The sequence below is a fragment of the Pteropus medius genome, unplaced genomic scaffold, assembly GCF_902729225.1.
Source record: "Pteropus medius unplaced genomic scaffold, Ma_sr-lr_union100, whole genome shotgun sequence".
Lineage (NCBI taxonomy): Eukaryota > Metazoa > Chordata > Mammalia > Chiroptera > Pteropodidae > Pteropus > Pteropus medius.
Window position 1 is genome coordinate 4,751,144 of NW_024354503.1, and position 27,327 is coordinate 4,778,470.

The 27,327-nt window shown below is 51.6% G+C and overlaps 4 protein-coding genes across 9 annotated transcripts in view; 3 read left to right on the forward strand and 1 right to left on the reverse strand.

The window, feature by feature from the left end:
- Positions 1–578: 578 nt before the first annotated feature.
- CUNH1orf232 (chromosome unknown C1orf232 homolog) lies at positions 579–5,099 on the reverse strand. 6 transcript variants are annotated; one of them, XM_039854336.1, is made up of 5 exons: positions 5,022–5,099; positions 3,663–4,665; positions 2,257–2,340; positions 2,050–2,147; positions 579–922 (listed from the first exon to the last, which is right to left on the reverse strand). In XM_039854336.1, the coding sequence occupies exons 2-5, from the start codon at positions 3,744–3,746 to the stop codon at positions 625–627; spliced, it is 564 nt and encodes a 187-aa protein (XP_039710270.1). In that variant the 5' UTR covers positions 3,747–4,665; positions 5,022–5,099; the 3' UTR covers positions 579–624. The 6 variants fall into 6 exon arrangements, with proteins under 6 accessions (XP_039710270.1, XP_039710268.1, XP_039710272.1 ...); XM_039854334.1 differs by having other exon boundaries at positions 5,009–5,089; XM_039854338.1 differs by having other exon boundaries at positions 3,663–3,931; positions 5,022–5,087.
- A 50-nt stretch (positions 5,100–5,149) lies between these two features.
- Positions 5,150–6,121, forward strand: ZNF593 (zinc finger protein 593). The gene is made up of 3 exons (XM_039854340.1): positions 5,150–5,444; positions 5,675–5,737; positions 5,825–6,121. The coding sequence occupies exons 1-3, from the start codon at positions 5,245–5,247 to the stop codon at positions 5,964–5,966; spliced, it is 405 nt and encodes a 134-aa protein (XP_039710274.1). The 5' UTR covers positions 5,150–5,244; the 3' UTR covers positions 5,967–6,121.
- A 3,733-nt stretch (positions 6,122–9,854) lies between these two features.
- Positions 9,855–19,844, forward strand: CNKSR1 (connector enhancer of kinase suppressor of Ras 1). The gene is made up of 21 exons (XM_039854413.1): positions 9,855–10,223; positions 12,406–12,563; positions 12,664–12,845; positions 13,453–13,537; positions 13,915–13,956; positions 14,039–14,143; positions 14,739–14,798; positions 14,912–14,980; positions 15,291–15,392; positions 15,477–15,547; positions 15,622–15,737; positions 15,833–15,939; positions 16,015–16,045; positions 16,438–16,610; positions 17,493–17,566; positions 17,730–17,801; positions 18,053–18,126; positions 18,283–18,344; positions 18,436–18,535; positions 18,630–18,811; positions 19,035–19,844. The coding sequence occupies exons 1-21, from the start codon at positions 10,172–10,174 to the stop codon at positions 19,266–19,268; spliced, it is 2,151 nt and encodes a 716-aa protein (XP_039710347.1). The 5' UTR covers positions 9,855–10,171; the 3' UTR covers positions 19,269–19,844.
- Positions 19,845–20,036: 192 nt separating this feature from the next.
- The window catches only part of CATSPER4 (cation channel sperm associated 4), a 13,749-nt gene continuing 6,458 nt past the window's right edge, over positions 20,037–27,327 (forward strand). Inside the window, exons 1-5 of the mRNA XM_039854825.1 lie at positions 20,037–20,041; positions 20,449–20,488; positions 20,616–20,690; positions 21,143–21,286; positions 24,401–24,502. Coding sequence (XP_039710759.1) covers positions 20,037–20,041; positions 20,449–20,488; positions 20,616–20,690; positions 21,143–21,286; positions 24,401–24,502 — 366 coding nt within the window. The remainder of the gene's footprint in view (positions 20,042–20,448; positions 20,489–20,615; positions 20,691–21,142; positions 21,287–24,400; positions 24,503–27,327) is intronic.

The window sequence follows — 27,327 nt, forward strand, 5'->3', positions numbered from 1 at the left end:
GCAGCTTCACATCTAGCATTGTCTTCCTTTCCCTCAAAGACACACTAGGTCACCTGTCTTCCTCACACATTTATACCTCTGTCATCGTTCACGGTCCTCCTCCCTTTGCCTGGGTTATCTTCTCCTTTCCACTCATCCTTCAAAGATTACATGTTCTATCTCCCTCAGGAATTCCTGAATTCCCCAATCAGCATCCTATCCTCTGAGCTCTCAAGTACAGCCCTATTTTTCGAGCCTCAATTTGTCACCTTTTGTGTTAGTCTGAGTTCTCTCGTTAGTCTCTGACCTCCTAGTACAGGGACGATGCACATAGTAAAGACACAGGCAACGTTTGTCGAATTGAAAGAGGTTGGACAGAGCGATGGAGCCTGTCCTCTGGGGTTCCCCAGCTTCCTGGACAACTGAACCCTAAATCTAACACAATCTACCCTGATAATCGGGCTGTCTCTGGTCATTTTCTCCCTGTGTGTTTGTGTGTGAAAGAGGGGAGGAGCCCTCCAGCTGAAGCGCACTCTGAGGTTGCCCACCCAAAAGCAGCGTTCTCCGCTGTCCGGACAAAAGCATTCGGTCACACGGGCTGTTGGGCCAGAGTTTTAATGGGGGAGGGAAGGAACAGGCTCCCAGCTAGTCACCCTTGGGCGCAGCCTTCACCTTCATCTCAGCCAATTTGTGGGTCAGGAAGCCCCACTTGAAGCCGGCCGCGTCAGCCTCTTGCGGCTCCGGGCGCTCGGCGGCCTCCTCCGTGGCCTCGTCCCGGGTTTCGGGGTCCCGCTGCGGAGAAGGTTCTGCGCCGCGCAGCATGGACGCCGCCGCAGCCTGCTGCTGCTGCCACCTGCTGGCGAACGCTTCCCAGAATCCGGGTCCACGCTGCTCCGCCTCCGCCGTCAGCGCCCCCTGAGAGGCGGGCCGCGCCGCCAGCGGGCTGAGGGTAAACAGGCGGGGTCAGGGGCCGGCAGAGAAAGGCGAGGCCAGATGGGGGAAGCCAGAGCTGCGGAGTCTGGGTAACTAGGGGTGGAGCCTGAGAAAGGGGAGAGGCCCAAGCATACGTGGGAGTGACGTGAACAGAGCCGGGCTAGACCCGGGGGCGGGGTGCAGGGTTGGACTCTGTACATTGTAGTCCGGGAAGCCAACGGTGGACCCTAAAGAAAGAGGTGGAGCGGGGACTGGGGTCAGGTTCGGAGATGGAGAGAAAATGGGGAACTAGGAAAATGAGAGAACACAGGAGAGGGACGGGCGGAACGACCCCAAGGGAAAGAGACAAGTCTAGATCAGGAGGCAGCAGAGAGAGGTGGGGGGAAGGGCAATCAAGGAGCGGTGTTGCGGCTTGAAGGGGACCATGTCTGAGGCAGAATCTTACAAGAGCTGGGAGAGAGAGAGCATAAGCACGGGGAGGAGAGGTGGGTGTAGGGGAGCAAGAATAGGGGAGTGTCAAAGGAAAGGATGTGACTGCTGGGCTGGAGGAAGGGGCAGAGATTGAGGGTGTGTCAGCGACAGAGCTAGGAGGAAGACTGAGGCCCGAGGTCCACCCCCAACCCTCAGCATCAAAGACCTGCTAAAACAGTGGTTCCTAAACTAATGTGCCTCAGGTCCTCAGGGAGCTTGCTGAAAAGCTAGATCCCAGGCCTCAGCCCACAGCTGCTTAATCTGAATCTTTGAAGGAGAGTCTGAGAATTTGTCACAAGTCCCTGGTACGATGAGGGTTTAGACTGCTATTTGGCAAACACTGATCTGGACCACCCTCTTTTCCAAATACCGAAAGGTTCTCTCCTCGGTTCCCTGATTCTAGGAAGATGACCCCTCCCAAATGGATGGGGAGAGAGAGCCCATAATACCTTCTAGCACCACAATCCCAACAGCTGGTAAATTCCTCCTGAGATCTAACCTAATCTCCCAGATATGCTGCTTTGGTCTCTTTCCTGCTGAGAGAAATGGAAACAGCCAGGGGCTGGCCCTTCCCAACCCCCATGGTCAAACAGATCAAATAGAAAGGATATGAAGGGGACCCCAGGCCTGTCCCAGACCGCCCCCCCCACACACACACACACATACTGGTCAGCACAGGGCTCCGGTGGCAGCAACTTGTCCTCATCTTCTTTGTTAAACAGAGATGACATTGTCAGCCAACCTTTTACCCCAACACCCTGAACCTGGGAGGGAGGGGATGGGAGTCAGGAAGGGACAACAGCATGACCTCCCAAGACCACAGCAGCCTCTGCCAGGCTCCCCAAGGCTATGTTGGAAGAAGGAAGAACTCACCCGGCGAGCCAGCTGTGACATGGGATTGAAGGTGTCTGGGGTCGGTTCCACCATCTCAGACTCCACTAATGCTGGGTTCTCCCTCTAGGACACAAGACCCCCCACCCCCCAGCATGAGAGAGGCCCCAGAGGAATGGGAACTCCCTCCCCCACTGCTAGCCTGGTAAACACAAACCAGGCACCTCAAACTCCACAGAACTAGCACCCTCACACCCTCCACAAATGCATACAGGTATTCCTCTACACAAAGCTACTAGTCACATACATTACCTGTATAGAAAATCCCCAGACACTCTTGAGCACACATACTTGCCCACCCACAGACACTTCCATACATACTCCAAAACGTGGACATGGGTATGCACAATGATGTAGACACACGCCTGAACATGAGCATGCCTCCACATGGCTACAGCTCTTCACGTGTATGTAGCTGCACATGCTGTGAGGCGCCTATACAAGGACATGTACACAATTATACTATTCACACCTGTGCACCTATACAACTGCAGACATCTGCACAGAGGCCCACCTGCAGCACACAAAATCTCTCCACCCATCCAGACACCAAGACACAGATGTACACACACCATAAAAACAGAACACTTGCCAATCCTGCAGAGAGGTATGTGGGCATAGACTTTGGCCTTAAAAGTACGCATCCTAAAATACTTATACTCAGTTCTCACCTACACATACACTTTCACTGGAGATTCTGTATGGAAGTCAATCCTAATACCTACACATGCCCAGCACTGGATATCAACCTGTCTAGAAATACACTTACGTGCGCGTGTGTGTGCGCGCGCGCGCGCACACACACACACACACACACACACACACACTACAGAGTATGTTCCTTTCCCTGCCATGTCTATTTGCACAGTTGTCACTTATCAGAGCCTCTAGATGTAAATAAAACTGTTTCAGAGCCTTTTCTGTTTTTTTAATGTCAGGACATATATGGTCCAAGATCTGATGCTGCTACAGTGATCCTCAGAGTACAAGGGTCACCTTCCCTACTTACAGTAACCAGGGAACTCACTTCCCCTCAAGGCAAGCCATCCCATTTGTGCTGAGCTCTGCCCATTAGAAAGTTATGTGGAGTTGAGTGTACCGTATGTCGCCACTGCTCACTGGACCTAGAAGGATCTCTTCCATGTGGCAACCCTTGAGATCTCTGGAGACAATGATCACCCTTCCAGTTCCCCGCAAGTCTTCTTCCTCAGTTTTCTTGAACCTCCAGGCTTTCTGACACTGTACCATGACATTTGTCGTGCCTGAATGTGCTGATTGCTTCTGCACAAATGTGCCCCACTCCCGAGCCTGCCCCTTGCCCTTCTTTGTACCTTTCACTCCTGCAGCCTCTCTGCCCATGCCCACCCACAAGCATGGATGGTACCCACCTCCTCTGACAGGTCCTCCTCAGATTCCCCACTCAGGGTCTGTAGTACTTTGGATTTGTAGGTTTTCCAGAAGGCCTGGTTCATGGTTGCAGGGAAAATAGGCCTGGCACCCAGGCACAGGAAGGCAATGGCTCAGTGGGCACCCAGGGTCTGGCTTCAGAAACTTGGTGAGGCAAAGAGCTTGTCCCAGGGATCTGGTGACTTCATTAAAAATGCACCAGCCTGCCCAGCTGGCACAGTGCCCAGCAAGTGAATTGATCCAAAGGAGTCTGAGGTGGGGGTGGAACAAAGCAGGCTTATGCCACCTCAGCCCCTTGTTGTGACCCATATTGGCCAAGAATAATGAAGACATCTCTCTCCACAGAGGCCTCCTTCTTGGGTCTAGAAGTATTTGAATTTGATATCTTGGAATGTCTCCAGAAAAATTCTCTTCCATTCACAAAGACCATTTCCAATGTCCTTGAGCCCAGGACCCACACTAGTGCCCCTATGACTAAATACCAGCTGTGCCCTCAGCAGGGCCCTGACCTATGTCCCCATTTAGCCTCTGTGAACTGTAATGGGAAGGTCTCAAGGCCCCCAGTCAGCTCCCGGGGCTTACATTTCACTGCTTCCTCTGTGCTGGAAACTGATTCCTCTCCCTAGGGATGCACATGCCTGTCTCCCTGTTCCCTGGCAACAGGTTCCAAAGAGCTGGAACCTTTGAATTATTGCTGAGCTCCTCTGGAAGCCTGGAAGGCACCTGGCTCTGGTGAATGGGAAGAGGCTTCTCCGGCCTTCTCCCCTCTGAGCGCACACCACCTAGGCTGTATCTCTGCCTTTGCTGCCAACCCACGCCTGGGAGTCCAGGGTTTAGAGAAAGCGAGCAAAGATGGAAGGTCCTTCTATGAGCACCTCCTTTTCTTGTGGGAGGAGCTGATCCCTCTTAAGTCTGACAGAGCGCTGTGACCTCCCTCACGGATTTGGCTCCGGGTGAATGGAGGATGGAGACCTGAGGGAATAACTGTGGAGCAGAGAGAAGTGGTGAAGACTTTGTCAGGAACTGGAGGTAACTCGATAAGTCCTATGGGGACTTATTCACTTATTCGCAAACTTATTCACTCTCATTCATTTATTAATTTATTCACATGATAGACATTTTCAGTGCCTCCCAGAGATGCTTAAAGCATTCCCCCTCCACTGCGGAGTTTAAGATCTGCCAGGAAGGAATGAATGATAAGGCCAGAGGATAACGCTGAGATAGGTGGTGCAGGGAATGGGGCAGGCAGGGCAACGGGAAGCGCCGGGATCCCCACCCGGGGCATGCACTCCTCCCCCAACCCCTCCCCAGCGACCGCCCGGCGGACCTCCTTACGCTACCGGTTAGAACACTTCGCAGGACCCCGCCGAGAGCTCAGTCATTAACATCTATGGCCGCCTGGGGTCACTCGAGGCGCGGGCCGCGCGAGTGACGTCATCAGCGGCGGTCTAGCTGAGCCTGCCCCGCCCCCGAGAGTCGCATGACGTCATTGAACAGTCCGGAAGCGCCTGCACGTGTGCTCTCCACTCGGTTCTGGGCCTCCTGGCCCCGCTGTCACCAGCCATGGGTCGCTCCCGCCGGACAGGCGCGCACCGAGCGCACTCCTTGGCCCGCCAGATGAAGGCGAAGCGGCGGCGGCCGGACCTGGATGAGATTCACCGCGAGCTGCGGCCGCAGATTCCGGCACGGCCCCGGCCAGACCCAGTCGCCGAGCCCGACCCGGATCTGCCAGGGGGCGGCCTGCATCGCTGTCTGGCCTGCGCGTAAGTCCCGCAGGGCTCGGCCTGGGGAGGAGAAGGGTCTGTGGTACGGGTCGGTGCTGTAAGGTTCGGGCCCTGGAACGAGCTGGTCTCTTGGGACCCGTGGGTCTGCTGACCTCCCATCCCTCAGAATTGGAGCTTGGTGTCCTGGGATGAGTTAGGGTCAAGGAGACAGACGTACCTGAGAGGCATCAATCACCTTATCACCCTCCTCTTACCCCTTATCCATACAGGAGGTACTTCATCGATTCCGCCAACCTGAAGACCCATTTCCGATCCAAAGACCACAAGAAAAGGTATAAGGAATAAGGAGAGGATTGATGGCTGGGTGCTGGACGGACAAGGCTCGCATTTGATCAGCTCCCAACTCCTCTTTCTTCCAGGCTAAAGCAGCTGAGCGTGGAGCCCTACAGTCAAGAAGAGGCCGAGAGGGCAGCAGGTATGGGCTCCTATGTGGCCCCCCAGCGGCTGGCAGTGCCCACAGAAGTATCCACTGAGGTCCCTGAGATGGACACGTCTACCTGACATGGCCTGAGGATGCAAGGCAAGGAGCTGCCCATGGACAGTGATGTAAGGCTAGGCTGGGAGAGACTGTGCCAATCTCTTTTGGCCCTGGATTTGGAGAATGGATGGCCTCTTCTGGGTGCCCTCCCCCACGAATAAAGGAACTGGATAAAGAAGGCTTGCTTATGACTTCTCAACCTCCAGGCCACTCCCCCAAACTCCTGCCCTGTAAGGGTTTCTGTTCTTCTCTTTTGTACAGGGCCCAGGGTGTCTATTTGCCACTGGGTCCACCTTTGGAACCTGCATCCTTGCATTCCCACAGGGGTCTTGGAATCTGAGCTGGAGCCCCCAGGTAGAGCCCAGGTGTAGGGAGGATTGGGGAGTAGGGTCAGGTTTATACTGTTTTGCTTCCAATGAAAGCAGAAAAGTAGACTCCCAAGATTGCAACCTCTGCTGAGTTACCTACCCCCAGGTCCCAGGTAAGAGGCTGCCCACTTCATCATGGAGCCTGTGGTGGCGGCTGTTGCCCCACCATCTTCCAGACAGCATAGCAGGAGCCACCCAGCCCGAGGACAGCCAGCAGTGTAGCCACAATCCCGGTCAGTGGATTCCTGGGCTCTGCTTTCAGCTCCCCGGCTAGCTGCATCTGGGGATGCACAAAGGGTCCGCCTGATGGGTCAGTTAAGACTTCTAAGAAGGTGGGTGGTGGGAAGGGGCTGAGAAGGTACATCTGGGTAAAGGCGATATGGTTGCCATTGCTGCCCCAGGGAGATTCCACCCCAATCCCTTTCGCTTCACTGCCCATCTGGGCCCTGGCTGCTCAGGCGGCAGGGAACGTGACGGCCTGGCTGTTGGGGGTTACAACCCAGCCATGGTAGAGAGAGAAAGGGGTCAGTGCCAAAAGCCATCAGTTAGGGGTACTTACCTGTAGCACCCGGAAATAACCAGGGGTCAGGCGTCGAAATCGCATGGTAGGTGCCCCTAGCCTCCCTGGCAGCCTGTGGGGGGGAAGCAGGAATGAGGACCAGCGGTATTCATGGTATCAAGAAGTGGAAATCAGAGAATAGAGGTTCCTGACCTCCCATATGCATGACAACCATGCCCTTAAAGGATGCTCACCGGTGTCTGCCCCAGGTCTGGCAAGGGGCGGGGCAGCTGGACCTTTAAATCTGGTCCCTTCCCCCGCCTGCCTCCCCTGCCAGCCTTAGGAGCAGCTGTCAGTAGCGATCAGCATCAGGCTTGAGCAGCACCTCCCCCACCCATGGGGAGGTCAAGCTGGGTAGGCAAGAGAGGCCTTGTCTGACAGCACTCAGGAGTCTCAGGCCAGGGCCAGGTACTGAGACGGCCTCTGCAGCCCTGGGCCCAGCCCTGTCCCTACCTCAGATGATTGGATGTCACCAATCAGCTCTCAACAAACAGCGGTATGCTTTCTTCACTTGTTTTTAGTTAGATCAACCACCTTTGGAGAGGACATATATTACCCCTTTCCCCAAGACAAGTTCCTGCAGGGACTTTCCTACCCTCAGCTTGGGGACGATAATAAAAGATTTGCATATACTGATTAAGAAAGCTGTCCATAATTTGCTAAAAATTAGTAGCTGACTGCTGGGCATTATTTTAATTACTTTACATGTATTATTTTACTTGGCATTATCTCATAAAATGGGGGGGGGAAGCCTATTTGAGAATAGTATGAAGAGTATCTGTACATACAGAGAATGAGAGAACACAGAAAACGGTGGCCCCCACTAGGGAATAAGATAAAGACACACTAGGAAAAAGACATGTCCCCCTTTCACTTAATGACCTACTGTTGTGTAATAACCTTTGAAATTTTTACAGCATGTAGAAAGAACTTTTGTAAAGTCATAAAACTACCTTCAAAATAGAAGCTGGCATTTACTGTGCCCCTAACTGCCTAGCCCTACCAAGTGCTAGGGCACAGAGTAAAGACACTGTTGTGGTTATTAGATTCCCAGTCCTTTTAAGGGAGGACATGAGTACAAGTGGTGAATTCTTGTCTGCTTCTTCCCTACATGATTATGAGTCCAGGGAGGGCAGAGACTGCCTGGCTTCTCTGTACCTTATGCCAGCTCAGGGTAGGTGTTCGATGACATCAGGATGGTGGAGACACGCCTGTTTATTGGGCTTTCCCAGACTGCCAAGGGAGGCTGTTGGAAGAAAGAGGCAAAAAACATTAAAGGAGGATTCGGCATGAAGGAAAGTTGGAGGGGACACACAGTGCAGGATGCAAGGATGTGAGGCAAAGGACGAAGCCAGAGAGGTGAGGGCCATATTGCAAACCTGCAGCCTACTGGTTCACAAATGAGGGAGCCAGGTCTGCAGGGACCTGGTGAACTGGAGTCCTCTTTGAAGGATGCAGCCACCGATCTGCATCATGTTTGATGGGATGGGGTCAACAGAGCCAACCAAACAACTGTAATTGCAATAACTGTAATTCAATATAAAAATATCTGCGATTTCAGATAGCTTAATTTGTATATGAAATTATTAAATGACAACGAACACACCCACAATACATGGGCATCTGTGGGCCAAATTCAGACTTTAGGTCTTGGTTACAGGCAAAATAGTGACAAGCTTCGAAGGCCAGGTTTTGGGGCACTGGTAAAGATTTCAAATTAAGGTGACACAGTCAGAAGAGTAGGCTCTGGGAAGACCTCCCAGGCCCCTTCCCATAGAATTAAAGAAATATCTAAGCTCTACCCCATGTTACAGATTTCAAAATACTTAAAGGACCTCCTCATAGAACTAAGTTCTTAGTGTCCTCCTTTAGAGAAGAAGAAATAGGTTCAGAGAGGGATAGGGTTTGGGCTCAGCCACACAGCAAGTGGAATTGATTCTGATTCCAAAATCCTGGAAGTACCCTGGGCTGGGGTGGGCTGCTGCTGCTTCTGATGCTGGTAACTGCAAACAGTATGTTTCAGACATTAGTCTAAAGAGAAGGCTTCTAACCTGAATCCAGAATTCAGGGAGCTCATAAACTTGGATGGGAAAAAATATATATTTTCACTAACCTCTAACCAAAATTTGCTTTTTTTCCACATGGATTGTAGTATCTGTGGCTTTGTCCCCAACAGAAATCGCAGATATTTTTATATTGAATTACAGTTATTGCAAGTATCTCAAAATATTATTTATGCTTATACTATTTCAAAATTGTGAGTTATTATCCCGCCATTAAATCACATTCTGTTTTAGACGCTCCTACACCACAGGTGCCATTTATTGGGCACCTCTGTGTCCAGTAAATGGTCAGTGACCAAATAGGGACTCTGCCTGTTCTCACACCAGTAACCCAGGCTTCTCCATTACTCTCCTGCATTCTCTATCTTTAGTTGTTTGCTGGTCAGTACCTTCGAGGAGGTGAGTCAAAGATCACTCATTAGTTTAATGTTCTTATTCAAGCAGAGGGACAACAACACACCGATGTTGTTAGAAAAGGAAAAAAACTTTAACCTACCAGTTTTCTTATTTAAAGCTAATAAAAACATATTACTATAATTTCGTGTTTTTAACTTTTTTTTTTATTAATTGACCTCCATGTAATCTCCGGCATTTTGTTTTAAGCTTTTAAAAGCATTATTCTGAGAAAGGGTCTCAAAATTTCATGAGATTGCCAAAGGATCCATGGTACAAAAAAAAGAGGGGCTAAAAACCTCTGTTCTAAAGGTTTTGGAGCTATTAACTTCGGTATTCTGCACTGCAGCCCATTTTACAGACAGGGAAACTGATGCATGGTGCGTAGGTTAGACTCTGGTTCCACAGCTAGCAAGCTGCAGAGCTGGGCATTCGCTCCCAGGGACTGGCTTCCTAACCTCTGTGCTCAGCTGTTGCGCTCACCGCTCACATTTCTGCCCCTTTTGAGGAGCCGGAAGGTCAAGGTCTCGTTCTGTGATTTGAAGCCAGGTTGGGGCCGGATTCCAGGCAGGCTCTGAGGTCACGTGGGTCACATACCAGGGGCACCGCCCCCAGGTCAATCCTCCCAGCTGTCCCGCGGATGCCTGAAGGGCGGGGCAGGAGGCAGACAGGCGGCGGTCCAATAGCTGTCGCAGCGCCTCACCTGGCCAGCCACGTGTGCCCAGGTATGCTGGTGGCTCCGCCCAGGGCCCAGCCCAGCCCCTCCCCAGCCCTGGGCTCTGGGAGCGGAAATTCCTGCGCCGGCGGGACGCAGCGGGCGCCGATCCCAGCGGGCGGACTCGGCCATGGAACCAGTAGAGACCTGGACCCCCGGGAAGGTGGCAGCCTGGCTGAGAGGTGGGTGGGGCCGGAGCAGAGTAGGGCTTGAGGGTCACTGGGACCGAGAGAAGTAAAGGAAAAAGGACCTGCTGAGGCTGTCAGTTGATTAGTCTGTCAACAAATATTTATAAGCGTCTGCCATGTATCTGGTACTGTGCTAGACAAAAGGATAGACGAGATGACCCCAAAAGGCTAGAGGACCGAGAAGGGGTCTCACATCGCCCTAGCATCCCAAGAGGAAGCCAAGAGTGGCAATGGGGAGGCGGTGGGTGTAATAAAAGCAGAGGAGGTGTCCCCAGCGCGGCCCACACCCACTTTATCTCCTTAGTCTTCCCTCCGCCCCAGGGCGTAGAAGGCTGTTATTAAACCCATTTTTCAGAAGCGGAAACTGACGCATTGAGCCAGGAAGTTATTTGCTCAGGCTTTGGAATAGGGCTGGCTCTATTTCCCTTCTCCCCACTCTGAGGTTCCTAGTGTGTGAAGCAGAAGCCCAGCCAGACTAAAGGGATTGATACAGCCTCCCCAGGGGCCTTTGGGGAGATGCCCCCCAGTCCAGATGGGCAGGAAAGGGTCCAGACTGCGGAGAGACTCAGGGAAGTGAAGACCTCTGATGTGCAGGTGGGAGGGTGGAGGTGAGTCAGGGCATCCTTTTGGAGGGGGTGATGGAGTGGAGGGGCAGCGTGAGTACACTGGGAGCAGGCTCAGGGTGACCAGCTCGCACAAAAGCAGGAATTCAAGGCTGGATTCAGACTTCCAGACTGGGTTCCAGGCCCAGCCCCTCCATTCACCAGCTCTGTGACCATAGGTCTCAGTTTCCCTGCCCATAAAAAGAATTGCAACTCTGGTGTCATGAAGTGGACAAAATGAGATAATCATGACAAGTGCCTAGGATGTATAGCTCAATGTCAGTATCTATTGGGAGAAAGGCAGCCCAGCACATTCACTGTACATGGTAAAAGAGTTGCTCGAGGGCCTGTAGCCATGGAATAACAGGTTCATGAACTCCTGTCCCATGCTCTTAATGTCACACAGGGAATGAGGGAGAGCTGTTGATCACACACAGGATTCCAATGAAGGAAACTAGCTTGGAATGGGAGGAATTCTTCAAAGAGTGAGCAAGCCGTTAACCTCTATTCGTACCAGTTTTCTCATCTGTAAAATGGGGATGAAATAGTCTCTACCTTCTAGATTCAGTGAGGATCAAATGTATGAATATGTTTAAAGCCCTTAAATTTTTGCCCAGCTCGTAGTAAGCATTCGGTAGATATTTTTCTTATTTTTGAGGGTGTACCTTGTGTCAGGCATAGGCTGGAATCAGAGATGAGCCATTATTTAAGGCCTGGTCCTTGAAGAGCTCTTGTTAAAGTGGGAGAGGTCAATGCTCAAGTGCAGGGATTTGTGGAGGCTCAGGGGGCAGTGAGAGCAGGAGAGGCCCCATACCCAGGCTGGGGTGTTGTGGAACGTTTCCTGGAGAGAGTTAGATGAAGAAAAGGAGCATTTTAGGAACTACAGGAAGTTTGTGCTCTGGATCTGCAGTGTTGAGTTTGAGGGACTGTGCGAAGAGATGAGACTGCGGAGGCAGGCGGCAGCCTGATTATACCCAGCCTTGCAGATCATGTAAAAGTCTGGTGATAATAATACGGTGGCTGTCATTGACTGTCTACCATGAACCAGGAAACCGGCCAAGTGTTTGACATGTATCATGTCATTTATACTCACACGATTAGAAAGTAGGTGCTTTTATTATTCCCATTTTATAGATGAGGAAACTGAGGCACAAAGTTACTTGCTTAAATGCTGGCATTCAGGTCTCCCTGACTTCAAAGCCCCATGCTCTTCCTATTCAGTAGTCCTCAGACAAGCAAGCATCAGAACACCTGCTGAGCCCTAACACTCGCTCCCTCACCGCCCTCCCCCCACCCGAGCTATGTGGTGGGGCCGAGAATTCATATTTCTAACTAGCTCTCCAGTGAAGCTGCTGCTGCTAGTCTGGGGACCGCCCTTTGAGAGCCACTGCCCTAAACTATCTTACTTCTCAACATCATTAGCTCATCTGTTAAATGGGCAGAACACAGTTTAAGTTTCAGGGTTGTCATTAGAAACAGATGGGAGGGAAAAGGCTTTGCAGGAGTGAGGTGGTGGCCAGAAAGACCATGACACTCCCTGGCTCCCTCCATGCTGACCTCTGCTGGCCCTCTAGGCCTCGATGATTCCCTGCAGGACTACTGCTTTGAGGACTGGGAGCTACCTGGCAAGTACCTACTCCAGCTCTGCCCCCACAGCCTCGAGGCTCTGACCATGTGGCCTCTGGGACACCAGGAGCTCATTCTGGAAGGGGTGGAACAGCTCCGGGCCCTGGTAAGTAAATGGTGACCACACTGGCTGTAGCTTCCACCCACCTGGCTGTTGCTGATGGACTATCCACTGCCAATGAAGTGACTGCCCCTCTCTGGCATAGAGCTCTGGGCTACAGACAGAGAACCTGCAGAGCCTGACAGAGGGGCTGCTAGAGGGGACCCATGCCTTCAGGAGCTTAGTCCAAGGCCGCCTGGGGGGCTGTGCTGAGGCCCCTGCCGATGTCCTCGGCGCTGCTGTGGATGTGGTGCATGAGGCTCGTACCCTCCTCTTCTGGCTCAACAGGTACCTTAGGTTCCTCCCAGGGCTTGGGTTGGGGTGACTGGTGAGGGGACCTCTTTCATCCTTGGCCTCCTCAGGGCTTGAAAGAGAAAAACAGAGCTTGGCTCTTGTTCAGATATGGTGGAGCAGGGCAAAGAGGTTAGTTGGTCTGCACAGGGCACTGAGATGCCTGGGTTCCCACTCCACCCCCCAGGTTGTAATCATAGCAGTCATATCGATAACATTGCATAGAGAGCTTCTCCATCCCCTTTGCTGGTTGCCGCTTGTCCCACAGATCCTAGCACAAATGTCACTTCCTCAGGGAAGCCTTCCCTGTTATATACTCTTAGAGCTCTCCACACTTCACAGCAGTTGAAGTTAAATCATTACTGATGAAATTATATGTTTAATATCTATGTAGAACAGGGTCTGGTACGTATTAGGTGCTTGACAAATGAGTCCTGTGTTAGTTAAGCTCTTTATAGTGTCAATCATCTCCTTTACGCCAAACCAAAACCCATCAGAGCAGGTATTACCCCGCATTTCAGATCAGTAGTCGGCTCCAAGTGGTTCTATGACTTGACTATTAAGTACAGTCCCCTAACCACTGTTCCATCCTTCTCCCTGCCAGGTACCTCTTCTCCCACTTAAATGACTTCTCGGCCTGCCAGGAGATTGGGGAGTTGTGCGGGAAGCTGGGCCAGGTCTTGCAGGAGGTAGGAGAACCAGGAGCCAGGCTTGGCCCAGGCTGTAGAGACCAAATCAGGCAAGAGCTTTTTATAACCTGTGAATCAGCACAGGATTGGGTGTGAGTGCAGGAAGAGGCAAGGGCAGGAAGAGAGGCGTCCAGCCACTGGGTAGGGGGCAATGGGGGCACCAGGTATCCTACCTGGCAGGGGCAACTCAGGAAGTTTGATTCTTAAAAGGGGGAGAAGGAGGGCAAGTATGGTGACTTCTGGGAGCCTGGTGTCAGGGGGCAGACTTTAGGGGCCCGATGAGGGAGGCAGGGAGGTACTCCAGGGAACCCACCCTGCCCTCCAGTGAAGGCAGTGCCCCTACTCAGGGAAGGTCCCTGTTCTCTCACTGCTTCCAGGACTCTCCGGCAGCTGAGAAGGAGAGCCAAGTCCTCAGGATTGTAAGTGTGGGGTGTTCGGGGGAGTGGGGATGAGGCGGGAGGGATCTGGCTCAGGCTGGACAGCCTGCTCCTCTTCCCCCAGTGCAGCCACGTGGCTGGGATCTGCCACAACATCCTGAACTGCAGCCCCCGGGAGCTGCTGGAGCAGAAGGCTGTGCTAGAGCGAGTGCAGTTGGACGATCCTTTTGTAAGCCCTGACCTTTGACCTCTGACCTCTGACCTCTCAGCCGCCTGGCCTGAGCCCTGAAATGTGGTTCTGGGATCACATAGAGTCCTGTACTGTTACAGCTAGAAGGCCTTTTTTGTACAGATGTTAAAGACCCAAAAGACCTTCCTGGGGGTCTCACCGTCATCCAGCACCTTCCCCAATCCTGAGGGGCTGCAGCTGGTTTAGTCTCAGGTGATACATTCTAGTCCTGAGATATAGACCTGGCAGGTTAGGAGAGAGGACATGAACTTTTCTGCTTTAATCTCTGACTGGTTGGGGAAACCAGAGCCCCTAGCCTTGCCCCTGTCCCTCCTTATCCCTTCAGAAGAGTTGCTGAGAATCTCACACCTCAGAAGTCAGCAACCCCAGCTTCCCTCTGATCCTTATTGGAGGAGGAGGCAGAGGCCTGGAGGAATGGCAAACCCAAAGTCACACAGCAAATTGGGCAGTGCCAGCTCGGGACCAGCTCTTTCCCTAGTTCTGCCCACCCAAGAATCTGGGTGCACAGTGGGAGCCCTGCCCACTGGCCCTGCTACCCCCACACCTTCAATGACTGCAGCCTCTACCTCTGCAGAGCCTGGAGATCCACACCACAAACAACTGCCTGCACTTCGTGTCCCGAGTGGGCGCCCAGGTGAGAGCCCCACACCCTTCTCAGCTGCCCACCCCCAAGACCCTCTTACCTGCCAGCCAAGCCAGCTTCAGGCCCAGGAGGGCACACCCTCTGAGCCCCACTCCCTACACCAGGTCCCTTCTGACTTCCCGCTGCAGATCTTGCCTGGAGATGAGATTGTCCAGGTCAACGAGCAGGTGGTGGTGAGTGAGGAGGAGAGGGACATGGTGGGAGTGAAGAGGTTATTAAGTAGAACCCAGGGCTGTTGGGTGGAAGGGACCCTTGGGGAGACCGGAGTAGTGGGAGCTGCCTTAGGTGAAGTGAGCCCGCTCACACAGGTCAGAGCCGCTTTGGCAGAGCCTTGGTGAAGGAGCTCGTGGGGGCTTCTTGGAAGCAAAAGACATGAGGCAGAGCAGGAGGCTGAGAGAGTGCTCTGAGGGAGAGGGCTTTGGGGTTGCTTCGAAGCCTCCTGCCCAGCTCGATCCAGTGTCCCTGCCCTGCCCTGTCCCTCAGGTGGGCTGGGCCCATAAGAATGTGGTGAGGGAGCTGCTGCGGGAGCCAACTGGGGTCAGCTTAGTGCTGAAGAAGGTCCCGGTGCCAGAGTCCCTGCCACAGGTACTGGCCGTCCAACCCTGCCCCCCAGCCTGCTTTCAGACTTCTGTTGCCAGCTCCATCACCCTGTTTCTGTTTGTTCCCCAGACTCCTCCTCAGGCCCTGGACTCCCCACAGCTAAAGATCCCATCGCCAGCTCTGGCCTCACCATCTCCCAGGTAACAGGTTCTGCTCTGGTTGCATCTTGGTGGGGGAGCTGTGGGCTCATCTCATCTCCCTTTGTTCTCCCCAGGGCCCCATCCAAAGATGTCTTTGCCTTTGGCCTGACTTCAAACCCGAGTCCTGGGCCCAGCCCTTCCTCAACAGGTAGTTTCAAAGCCCCACCAGGTGGTGGATGCTCTGGGCAAGGTATGTGGGGTACCTGGCTCTGACCCCTGAACTCTGGTACCCCATCCTATTACTGGGCCTGGGGCTAGCCTCATGGACCACCGGCTCCCTGACAGATTCTGCCTCCCTTGACCCCAAGCCCATGTCCATCACGCCTATACTCCCAGCCACACTCCCAGCAGAGGTAGCAGAGACTCAGAGACCCCCAGAAGACCTTGTCAAGGTAAGCTCAGGAATTCAACAAGGAGCGGGTGGCTCTGGACCCAGACCCTTCTCTGACCCACTATGGTTCTTTCAGAATCCTGTTCCTGGTCAGAAGAAATCAAAAGGTATGAGATGCATCTGACTGGGTGGGGGGGTCCCCCAGTATGAAGAGGTCTTAGAAGTCTTTACTCTGCTAGGCAAGACCACCCCCTGTATGTTTGACACAGGCTCTCCTGGAAAGAGCTCTCTTTCTGGGGTCTGACAGACCTGTGCTTCCAGTCTCTCACCAGCTCGGTGACTTTTAGCCAATAGCTTGTCTTCTGATCTTCTGTTTCCTTGTTTATAAAATGGGAAGAGTCATCATCCACACCCCAGAGCTGACACATGCAACCTCCCAAGCACAGAGTATGGGTTCAGAAATATTAGCTGAGATGCTCGTGGGGAGCAAGGGAGCAGGTTTGGAGGTCTGAGACACCTTGCCAGCCCCTCACCAACCGGCCATGTTGTGCTGGTGCAGGCGTGGCTACGCGGCTGAGTCGCCGGCGGGTGTCTTGCCGGGAGCTGGGCCGGCCAGACTGTGACGGATGGCTCCTGCTACGCAAGGTGCCCAGTGGCTTCATGCGCCCACGCTGGCACCGCTGCTGGTTTGTGCTCAAGGGACACACTCTCTACTGGTACCGCCAGCCCCAGGTGAGACCCTATACACACAGAGGTAAGCAAATGTGTCACCTCCGGGTCACAATTCTTGTCCCTACTCCTCCATCCACTCTCATCTGTGGTGAGAGGTGGGCCACAGACCCTTGTGAGCCACAGCATTCCTACCAGAAAGACAAGGACACTCTTCAGAGAGAAATGAGCTGCTATGTGTGAAAAAGCAGTCTGGGAAAGTGTAGACTGTATAGAGAATCATTTTTATTCTGACCACCTTTCCTTCTGTTCTTCTGACCATCCTAACGATGGGTCATTTGTTCAATTGTTTGTTTATTCATCAAGCATTCAGATGCTTACCATGTATCCAGCTCCAGGCTGGGTACTGGGGACACGGAGAAAACTTGGACAGTTCCTGCTACTCCAGGCTGATGGGGGAGGGAATGAATACACAGTAGAGGACAGTATGGGGAACACATGCTATGACAAAGGAAAAGCCCAGAGAATGGATGGGAACCCACAGAGATGGCCAGTCCAGCCAAAGGAGTGCGAAGTCTTCCTGAGAAACGAATGCCTGGGGGTCAGTCAGATGAAAGGAAAAAGAAAATTGAAAGGGAAAAGTGTCTGCAGAGCTCAGTGGTATGAAGCAGCTTCGTCTGTGTCTATTGATGGAATAAATGCATCAGCAGTCTCCTCTTTTGTGGCCATTTCTCTGGATCTCTTTGCTCCCCTCTCCTGGCTCAAAGCACCCCTTGGTCACACCCTCTGCCCCACCCAGATCCCTGCCCTGAGCTCCAGACACAGAAAGATTTGTGGCTAGAGAAGCTAGGATAGGAGATGCCCCCTGGGGGAGGGTCCTCAGGACCTTGACTGAGCCTCAAGGGCGTTGAGGCTTCATGCTGTCCCTCACTGTGATCTCCCCAGGATGAGAAGGCCGAGGGCCTCATCAATGTCTCCAACTATAGCCTGGAAAGTGGACATGATCAGAAGAAAAAATAGTTAAGTCTTGGGTGTGACAGCCAGGGGCAGTTGGGGGGAGAGAAAGGAAGATGTAAGAAGGGGCAGGGTGGGGACAGCAGAGGGCTGGAATTCCCAGTGCAACTTCTCTGGGTTTTGGGTGGGCATACTCAGGCTGAGTGAGGCCCCTCTGCTCCCTGGCAGTGTGTTCCAGCTCACCCATGATATGTACAAACCCTTCATCTTTGCTGCTGATACCCTGACGGATCTGAGCATGTGAGTGCCACCTTCCTCACCCCCCAGCTCCCACATGAGTGCTTGGGAGCCTGGATTCAAATCCTAGCTCTCTGATAGTGGTTGATGAAGGCATTCACTTCTCTAAGCCTCAGTTTCATCATCTATAAAATGGGCTAATAAGAATTCCTACCTCTCAGATTTGCTCTGAGAATTAACTTAGAAGATGTAGGGGAAAGGCCCTTGGCATACAGTAAATGGAAACTCCCCGAGACCCATTTGCTCCTCCACAGGTGGGTTCGTCACCTTATCACGTGCATTTCCAAGTACCAGTCTCCAGGCCGTGGCTCCCTACCCCGAGAGGAAGGTGGGTGTCTCACAGGGACGGGTCTCACCAGGTCTCACCTGAGCCTCTACCTTTCCCGGGATGGAGGCTGGGAACTCAAATATCCTAGCCCACTTCCTGCCTTCTTAAAACTCCGTGAAACTTAGTGAGTTTCCCAACTGCTCCTGTCCAACCCAGACTGCTACAGTGAGACAGAAGCAGAAGACCCTGACGATGAGGCTGGGTCCCGCTCAGCCTCGGTGAGTAGGGGCCTGGTAGGGGGTGAATAGCAGGGCATGTAGTGTATGTAGCTCAGACTGATAACCTCCTCTCCTTCCACCCTGCCCGCAGCCCAGCTCAGCCCAAGCTTGGAGCTCATTCCATGGAGAAACATCACCTGCAGCCACCCCCACACGGGGCAGCCCACCGACCTCCTTCGGCCTTCCAACAGGCACTGTACTGGTGTTGGGAGCAGAGCTGAGATGGAGGGCTTGGGCTGGGACGGGCACAGCCTCACACCCTCATCTTCCCTACCCCTCTCGCAGATAACAGTGAAGGGGCGCTGGAAGGAATGGTACAGGGGCTGAGGCAGGGCGGTGTGTCCCTCCTGGGTCAGCCTCAGCCCTTCACTCATGAACAGTGGCGGAGCTCTTTCATGCGGCGCAACCGCGACCCCAGGCTCAATGAACGAGTGCACCATGTGCGGATGCTGCAGAGCACACTCAAGGTCAGCTGGAGGGCACTGGGCATGGCAAGGTGCCGGGTTCCGGGCTTTTGTCTCTGGTTCCTGGCCCGCGGCTCTGGGCTCAGTTGTGCACTAGGCTAAGTTCTAGGTTCCTGAAGCCAGGCTCTTGATGAAGATTGAGGCTAGACTAGGCCAGGTGCTGGGTTCTAGGCTCTGTCCTCCTCCCTGGGTGATCATGGCCCCTTAGCCCCTTCTCCCCTCACAGGCAAAGCTGCAGGAGCTGCAGGCCCTGGAGGAAGTGCTAGGCGACCCTGAGCTGACTGGAGAGAAGTTCCGGCGGTGGAAGGAGCAGAACCAGGATCTCTACTCAGAGGGCCTGGGGGCCTGGGGAGTGGTGCAGGCTGAGGGCAGCTCCCAAGTCCTGACCTCTGACTTCAGAGAACAGTCTTCCCACTCCCTGCCCTCTGACTCTGAGGAGCACTCCGTCTCTGCCCCCTGATCCCAGACCTCCTGGCCTCTGACCCTGGCCAGTACCTGAGCTCCTGACCTCTGGCCCTGAGGGCCAGCTCCACCCCCAGCTTCTGACGTGTCTAGGACAAAGCATCTTTGGGTTCTGTTCGAGGTTGGAAGTAGAACTAGTCTATGGTTTCACCCCAAGCTGACCCCCTCTGCCTGAGTGTCTATCATTTCTGCTCCCCTCTCCCTTGGAGTGGGTTAACGTGGGCTTTGTGCCAGTCTCTCCCGCCGCCCTTCCAATGAAGGAGTGAGAGACTGGGCTGACAGAAACTCTCTCTCATACGTCTTACCCACCTCAGTCCCTTGACACTTCTCCCCACACCACCCCAAACCAGTCTGTACAGGTGTTTTTCACTTTACAGAAGAGATAGTTTTCAACCAAATAAAGTCAATTTCTCCAACATGGATCTATGTGTGCCTTTGACTTTCATACTAGAATCAGGAATCTGCTTCCCAGGAAATCTGGGATGAAAAGCTGTCAGGGGTGAATTTTCTTGGTAACTAGCCCACTGGGTAGCCCGCTGGCTTGGGCTATGTACCTGGAGCTCCCACCATCTGGGATGAGGACTGCTCATCCATGGCTCATGAGGGCTTCTACTCTGTCCCCAGCCCTTTGGAGACCAGAGAGTGCTCTCCTGCCCCATCCCCAGAGGGACAAAGTAAGAAATAAAGACCAGCCTTACACTCTCTAGATGGGGAACATACCTTGCATAGAAGGGCAGGGCGGGCTCCTGGAAAAAAAGGTGGTAGGATGGGGTGACCAGTGAAGAGGGGTGCAGGTTGTGCTCTGCTGGGAGGAGGGTCCTGAGGTGAAATATTTTTCTCCTCTCCTTAGCCCAATCTCATCTCCAGCTCCAAGATCAGAGCAGGGACACACTTGTGTTTCTATCCAGGCTGTAAAGGAGAACTGACTTTCTCCCATCGGCCTCTGACCTCTGACCCCAGCCAAGCTCCTTAGTATCCCTGTCTTCCTCTGTGGAATACCAAGGAGTTTCAGTGAGAGAAGCTTCTCTCGAGAATGGAATTCCTTGGTGGAATGCAGATGACTGGAGATCACAGAGGCCTCTATGATATCACCACGAGGGGGAGCAAGACTGCTTGGAATGGAATTTCTTTGAAGAGTGGGAGGAGACTAAGAGACTATGAAAGATAACTGGTGGCAGCAGTGGACTGACTACCAATATCAAACCTTTGAATGTCATGGTAGGTGGCCTCTGCCTGGCTCCACCGCCTATGCTGGGCATCCCGGGGTCACGTGGGGCACAAGAAGACCATACTGGGTCCAGAGGGGCAGTGGCTACACTGAAAGGACCTCTCTTCACCCTTGCAGAGGTCCACTCATGAGACCTACTTCCGGACAGAGGAGCAAGTGCTCATCAACCGCCAAGATATCACTAGCAAAAAGGTAAGGACGAGGCTTTGCTGCAGCCACCTTCACTCCCACAGGTGACCCTTCTGCAGCTGCACCCATAGGGCAATAGGCCTCATAATAACTCTGTCCCTTCTGCCTTCTAAATGTCCCACCCCAGAGGATACTCCCCAGCAATAATCCCTACAGTCAAGTTAGTAACTTCCTGTCAGTGCCCCCCACATGAATTCCTATATAACGGCAATCACTCAGCAGCAGAGACCCTAAAAGAGTCTCCCTTGCAATGACCACCACAAAGATCCTCCAGCAGTGACCTTTCTAGGTAGTGACCTCTATACTGATGCCCCCAATCCATGATCCTCTCTTAGGCCCCTTCCCCCCGTCCTATAGTGGCTCCCCAGGGACCCCCATTTACAGAGAGCAAACATCCAGGCAGAGGCCTCCCACCGTGACACCTGCCTGAAGGAAGGTCCATCGTCCTCTCCCAGGATGCCTGGGACATGCAGGAGTTCATCACTCGCATGTACATCAAGCGGCTGCTCAGACACCCGGCCTTCCAGCTGCTGCTGGCCGTGCTGCTGGTGGTCAACGCCATCACCATCGCGCTTCGCACCAACTCCATCCTTGGCCAGGTGGGACTCCAGCCTGACCTCTGCCCCTACTGATCTAATGCGGGCTTCAGCAAGGCACTTCCCCTCTGGGCCTCAGGATCCTCAACTGTCCTCATGATGTTTGGATTAGCTGCTCTTCAGGGGCCTACCAGCTCTGACCTTCCAGGGGTCTAGAGATCAAGGAAGACATTGTGGTGGTGGGGAGGGCAGCTTTGAGGAATGCATTGCATTTGTAGGAAGAGCAGGAAAAAAATGGTGTGAGCAGAGGCAGACAAATGGATGCCTTATAGGAAAAGGTATCCCATTTTAACCAACAGTCACTCTGTGCCAGGCAATGTGCTCAGTTCCAGGGTTCCAGGTATGAACACAACAGACTCAGTTCTGTATCGGACAGACACGAACATGTCATTATAAATGTCTGAGTGTCAGAGCATGCGGGAGCTCAAAGAAGACATCAAACCTGATATGGCAGGGGTGGGGGAGTCTCATGGAAGGCTTCTTGGAGAAAGGGACAATTAAGCTGAGAATAAAAATTGAGTAGAAGTTGGCCAGGCTGAGAGAGGTGAGGAAGAGTATTTGAGACAGAAGAAATAGCATGTGAGTTTTATGTGTCCAACTTGAAGTCTAGTATGACTTTGGTCTTATTCTCGACATTTCATTGTCTTACAAGGAGTATACTACATACATAGATTGTGCTATTTAAAATCAATATTTTTAAAATGTCCAATGTGGTGGCTGATGATTTGAGAAAGGTAGTCAACAGAGAGATCATGCAGGGTCTTTAAGTTATGTTAAGGAGGATGGTCTTTATCCTACGTCATTGGAAAGCCAGGGAAGGGTTTAAAGCATGAAAGCGACATGGCCAGACATGTGTTTTAGAAAACTCACACTGGCTGCCACAATGTGGACCATGGAAGGAAAAGTGTCAAGACTGGGGAAAGATGGAGTAGGCAAGACTTTGCTGGGAATAGTCAGGTGGAAGATGATGGTACTCGGACCATTACAAGGGCAGTGGATAAAAAGAGACCACATGCATCTGAAGCTCCCTAGGAGTAGAATCCATTGGCCTTCCAGATTGATGTTCTTTATATCAAACACCTCGTGAGCACTTACACATGCTGCCTTGTTAAACATCCATCATCATCTCATGCACATAGAGAAAAGGAGAGCAAAAAGTTACATTTCTGGCTTAAGCAACTGTGTGGGGATGGGGCTGTTTGTTGGGACATGGGGACATTGGAGAACGAGCAGGTTTGGGGAGGATGCTGAAGTCAGTTTGAGTTGTACAGTGTTTGAGATGCCCATGCAATATCCATACAGAGATGTCTAATGAAGGGTTAGAGGCCAACTCTAAAATGCCACAGAGAGCACTGGAATGGAGATGGTGACATGAGAGTTGCCAGCATCTGAGTGCATGGTTGCCAAAGCTAAAGGAATAGACGAGGTTGCCTGGGGAGAGAGAATTTGAGTGAGAAGAGGTCAAGACAAAGCTCTGAGGAGAGCATCCAAGTAAAGGGCAGAAAGTGGAGGAGGAGGTGCACAGGGAGGCTGAGGAATGGTGCCAGAGGGGTGGGAAGAAACCGGGAGAGTGCACTGTCAGAGGAGCAGGCACAAGGGCAGATGTGGCTAAGAGACAAAGCACTAAGAACTATAAAGTATCCCTTGGATTTAGCTCTTTGTGACCTTGATGAGAGCTGCCTCTGCTGTGGTGGAGGCAGAAACCCGATTGCTAAGGTTTGCAGAATGAGTAGACAGGAGGGCAGATCACATCCATTGATGGATCATGAAATCGATTCAGAGTGCAGATGCCAACATTGTGATATAGAATGAAAAAGAATGAAATGGAAATTGTCTGCACATATATGTATGTTGAAGGAGATGAGAGAGAGAAAGGGAGCATTATGTCGTAAAATGTAAAATATATTTTTTACTATGGGTCCCAGTCAAAAATGCTGAAAGCCCTGGTATAGAATGTGTCCATGAGTTCAAATCCTAGAGGCCTGTGAATGCCAGACTGGTTTTGAACCTTAGGGAGCCATGAAAGTCTTGTGGGTAGAGAAGGCAACTCTGATTTAGCCGTAGATGTTCATGACTTGGAGAAGGCAGGAGGACTATTTAGGAAGCTCTTTCTATAAATGGGCACTATTGACTCTAGTGCCCAGGGGTGGGGAGCTGAGAGGACACGTGAGAGAACAGAAAACTCTTCTTTGTTGTAGGCTGACATCCCTGGCCCAGAAATGGTTTGGAACAAGCAGAGAGCCCATAAACCTTAACCTCCCCTCTGGGTTTAAGAAACTCTGTCCAGCCTCGCATTGCCAGTGGATAGGGGTGGTGGCAAAATGTGGGTAGTAGGAGGCTTCCATGTGTGGCAGCAAGACTTGTGGCAGAGTCTATTGGCCATGAAGGTGAAGAAAGGGAGGAGTTCAGGTGACTTTGGTAACTGCCGGGGTGGATTCAGGGGGCTGGGAGCTGTTAATAGGATCACAGACTATAATGGGATCACAGTTTAATGGGAGCTAAGGGAATAGGATCTAGGTTGGGTGAAAGTGAGTTTGGGTTTAAACTATTTAAAGTCATCAAGTCATCCAGCCACCAATCTATCCTTCAGAAAACATGTCCTGGACCCATGAAGTGGGGAACACCCAGGAGTTCAGTGGGGCCTGGTCTAGGGGACTGGGGGAGCTGAATCAGCAGAAATGGTTGGAACAACCAAAGAAGGAAGCATGGGGCTTGGTGTCCTCCATCCTTTTCTCCCAGTCTTGGAGCCTGTTCTGCCTCTCCCCTACCTCTTTTTCACAAATATCTCTACTCTAGAGGTTAGGAGGAAAGATCTGTAGTCAGGCAACAATCCTTATTGCTAACTGTCTGACCTTGAGGGCCTCTCTAATTTCTTCTCATCTGTAAGACGAGACTAAAACCTACTTCGTAGGACGATGGTGATGGTAGCATGAAATGATGCATGGTGTCTGGCATGTGCATGCAAAGTGAGCTCGAAGCGTGCTATGAAGGTGCTGAGGATGGAGAGCAGCAGGAATACGGCCTTCCCGCCCCTGCAAGTGTCCTCTCTCTCTGCCCCTCCTAGGCCCCGCTCCACTGACCTCTCCGCCCCTCTCTTTTTCTCTGTCTTCCATGTAGAAACACTATGAGTTGTTCTCTACCATAGATGACATTGTGTTGACCATCCTTATCTGTGAGGTTCTCCTCGGCTGGTTTAATGGCTTCTGGATTTTCTGGAAGGTGAGATCCTAGCCCCTCCCTGCCATCAGCCCTACTCCTACTTAGCAACTGTACCCCACTCAGGACCCACTCTTGTGCTCAGCCCTGCAAATTGAGAGTGTGTGTGTGTGTGTGCGTGTGTGTGTGTGTGTGTGTGTGTGTGTGTTTGCAGAGAGACTGACTACTTCTGAGATGTCTGTAATGCAGAAAGTGACTTGTACTAGAAGTGCAGCCTCCCTAGGTTCCAGTCCCTGCTCCAGCCTTCCTTTGTTCTGTGATCTTGGGAAAACACTGATTTCCTTAACTAAGAAATGAGATCGAGAGCAACCACCTTAATTTAAAGGGTTCAAGAAAAGGAGTCAGCAAACTTTTTCTGTAAAAGACCGGATAATATTTTAAGATTTGTGGGCCATCCAGTCTCTGTTGCAAACACTCCCTGCTGCTGTGGGATCAGGAAGCAGCCATAGACAGCATGCAGCCTCATGACCATGACTGTGCTGCAAATAACCTCATTCATGGACACTGAAATTTGAACTTTATATAATTTACATGTGTCACTAAATATTATTCTTTTGATTCCTAACCCCCTTCCCCGAATCATTTGAAAATATAAAAATCATTCTTAGCCTGAGGGTCTTATATAAAAAGGGCTGCTGGTCAGATTTGGCTCCTGGGCTGGAATTTGCTGGCCCTCATTCTGGAGAGTATTAAGAAGCTGTCTGGATGGAAAGGGGTCTGAAAGTTACATTAATGAGACAAAGACTCAAACTCTTTGTTTGAATAGGACTTCAGGAGCCAAGGATTTATTTTGCCTTTGGGCATTTTAGTGAAGAGGTTTAAAAAAAGAAAAATAAGAAAACTATCCCAGGTGAAAAAAAAAAAGCTCATTCATAAAGAGGAAGTATCATTTAAATATAGTTACTAGAACAACCAATTAAAGTTATAAGCTTTCCACGGGTTAGAAGTTTCACTTTGTAGTACGCAGAATGTGGAATCTAGAACCAAAATTCTGAAGTCTGGGTATCTTGAAGACCGCTTTGGGCAAACGATACTTGAAAGGATGTTTATTAACAGAAAAAAAAAGAATAAGATGATTCATATTTACATGTCTCCACACTTGGAAGGAGAGCAGGTACCATGCTTTTTGTGAAGATTTTAATACACCCCTTTATCAGAACTAGCTCCAGGACACAGGCAGACATCTGTTTGTAAGAGGGAACATTTCCTCCTTCACATCGTCCTGAGATTTCTTTCAGCCGCAGTTAGGTACCTGTACTTTCAAGGCTGAGCTCCGATGTTTGTTAGCATAGGAGAACTGAAGCAAGCCTGAGGATCTTGTGTTTCTCTGAGCCCCTCTGCTTGTCCCCTAAACCAGGATGTCTCAACTTCAGCGCTATAAATATTGGCATTTTGGGCTGGATGGCCCTTTGTTGTGGGGACTGTCCTATGCATTGCAGGACATTTAACACCATTCCTGGCATCTTCTCACTGATGCCGGAGAGCTCAACGTGGGTAGGAGTCCAAAGAGGAGTCCAGTGACCAGGTTCTTGTCTTATGTCCCAAAAAAGAATTCAAGGGCATGACAAACAGCAAGCAGGAAAGCGCGAATTTTATTAAAGCAAAAGTACACGCTTAAGAGAAAAGCGAGGGCAGCTTTTCCCCGAGAGTCTTCCCCGAGCTGTCTGAATCGCATACCTTTGTTTTCTCAGGGCTATCCATCCTGCCTCCTGGTCTTGGCTAGTTTCTCATGGTAGAGTCTCAGCTTGAAATCAACACAGGAAGAGGGCTGAGTAAGGGACTAAGGCAAAATTCCAGAGCTGTATCTTGGAGAGAAGAGAACTTTCCTAGGGTAACTATCCTGCCTCACCATTAGATGTCATTAACACCTTCTTAGTTGTGACAACATAGAATGTCCTCAGAAATTGCCAAATTTACCCTGGAGGGCAAAATCACCCTGTCTGAGAACTGATGTCCCAAATCTTAACCTTCATCCGGGGTCAGGTTCCCAGTGCCAAAAGCCAGGGCTTGTTAGAAGCTGCTTCTGACTCCTCCTCCTCCACCCCAATCGTGTCCCCTGGGTCCTGGTGCACAAAGCCTGCTCCCCGTTGCATGGGTGTGGTGGAGGAGAGTTGTGAGGGAAGGGAAAGGGGAAAATACAAGGAAAGAAGCAAAGTCTGTAAATAGCTCAGATATTACCCAGCCACATAGAGATCCAGTTTTGTCCCCAACTCTCTCTTTTCTATAGCGCTCATGTGACTCCCTCCTCCTTACCTCCACCGACTATCAATCACTATTTCATCCCCTAAATATTTCTCAAATTTCTTACTGCCCTTACATCTCTGCTACCCCTCTTCTAGCTCTTGTCTTCTCTCACCAGGATATTGCTATGGCTTCCTGTTTCCCCACCTCCCATCAAAGTAATCCTCCTAAGGCACAAGCCAAAATATCCTTAACATACCCCAGTGGCTCCTGATTGTTTATAGCAGGAGTCCCCAACCCCCGGGCTGCGGACAGGTACCAGTCTGTAGCCTGTCAGGAACCAGACCGTGTAGCAGGAGGTGAGTGGCAGGCAAGGGAGCGAAGATTCACCTGTATTTGCAGCCACTCACCAGTGCTAGCATCACCACCTCAGCTCCACCTCAGATCATCAGAAATTAGATTCTCATAGGCACACCAGACCCTGGTGCCAAAACTGTTGGGGACCGCTGGTTTATAGGATCAGGTCTAAATGCCTTATTGTGCTTAATTAAGGCCTCTGTGATGTGACCCTTGCTTATTTTTGCAGCCTCATCACTCTTGGCCCCACGCTTTATGTTCCAGCTACATCAAACTGCTTGTAATTGCAT

Excerpts from the sequence above, each read along its gene's own strand:
- CUNH1orf232 (XM_039854336.1), bottom strand. The coding sequence starts at position 3,746 with ATGAACCAGGCCTTCTGGAAAACCTACAAATCCAAAGTACTACAGACC. Across the intron at positions 2,341-3,662 it reads AGGAGGACCTGTCAGAGGAG|AGGGAGAACCCAGCATTAGT; the intron begins GTGGGTACCATC and ends CTTGTGTCCTAG. Across the intron at positions 923-2,049 it reads CCGGAGCCCTGTGCTGACCA|CCCGCTGGCGGCGCGGCCCG; the intron begins GTATGTGTGTGT and ends GTTTACCCTCAG.
- ZNF593 (XM_039854340.1), top strand. The coding sequence starts at position 5,245 with ATGGGTCGCTCCCGCCGGACAGGCGCGCACCGAGCGCACTCCTTGGCC. Across the intron at positions 5,445-5,674 it reads CATCGCTGTCTGGCCTGCGC|GAGGTACTTCATCGATTCCG; the intron begins GTAAGTCCCGCA and ends TTATCCATACAG. Across the intron at positions 5,738-5,824 it reads TCCAAAGACCACAAGAAAAG|GCTAAAGCAGCTGAGCGTGG; the intron begins GTATAAGGAATA and ends TCTTTCTTCCAG.
- CNKSR1 (XM_039854413.1), top strand. The coding sequence starts at position 10,172 with ATGGAACCAGTAGAGACCTGGACCCCCGGGAAGGTGGCAGCCTGGCTG. Across the intron at positions 17,567-17,729 it reads CATGATCAGAAGAAAAAATA|TGTGTTCCAGCTCACCCATG; the intron begins GTTAAGTCTTGG and ends GCTCCCTGGCAG. Across the intron at positions 18,536-18,629 it reads CTCCTTCGGCCTTCCAACAG|ATAACAGTGAAGGGGCGCTG; the intron begins GCACTGTACTGG and ends CCCCTCTCGCAG.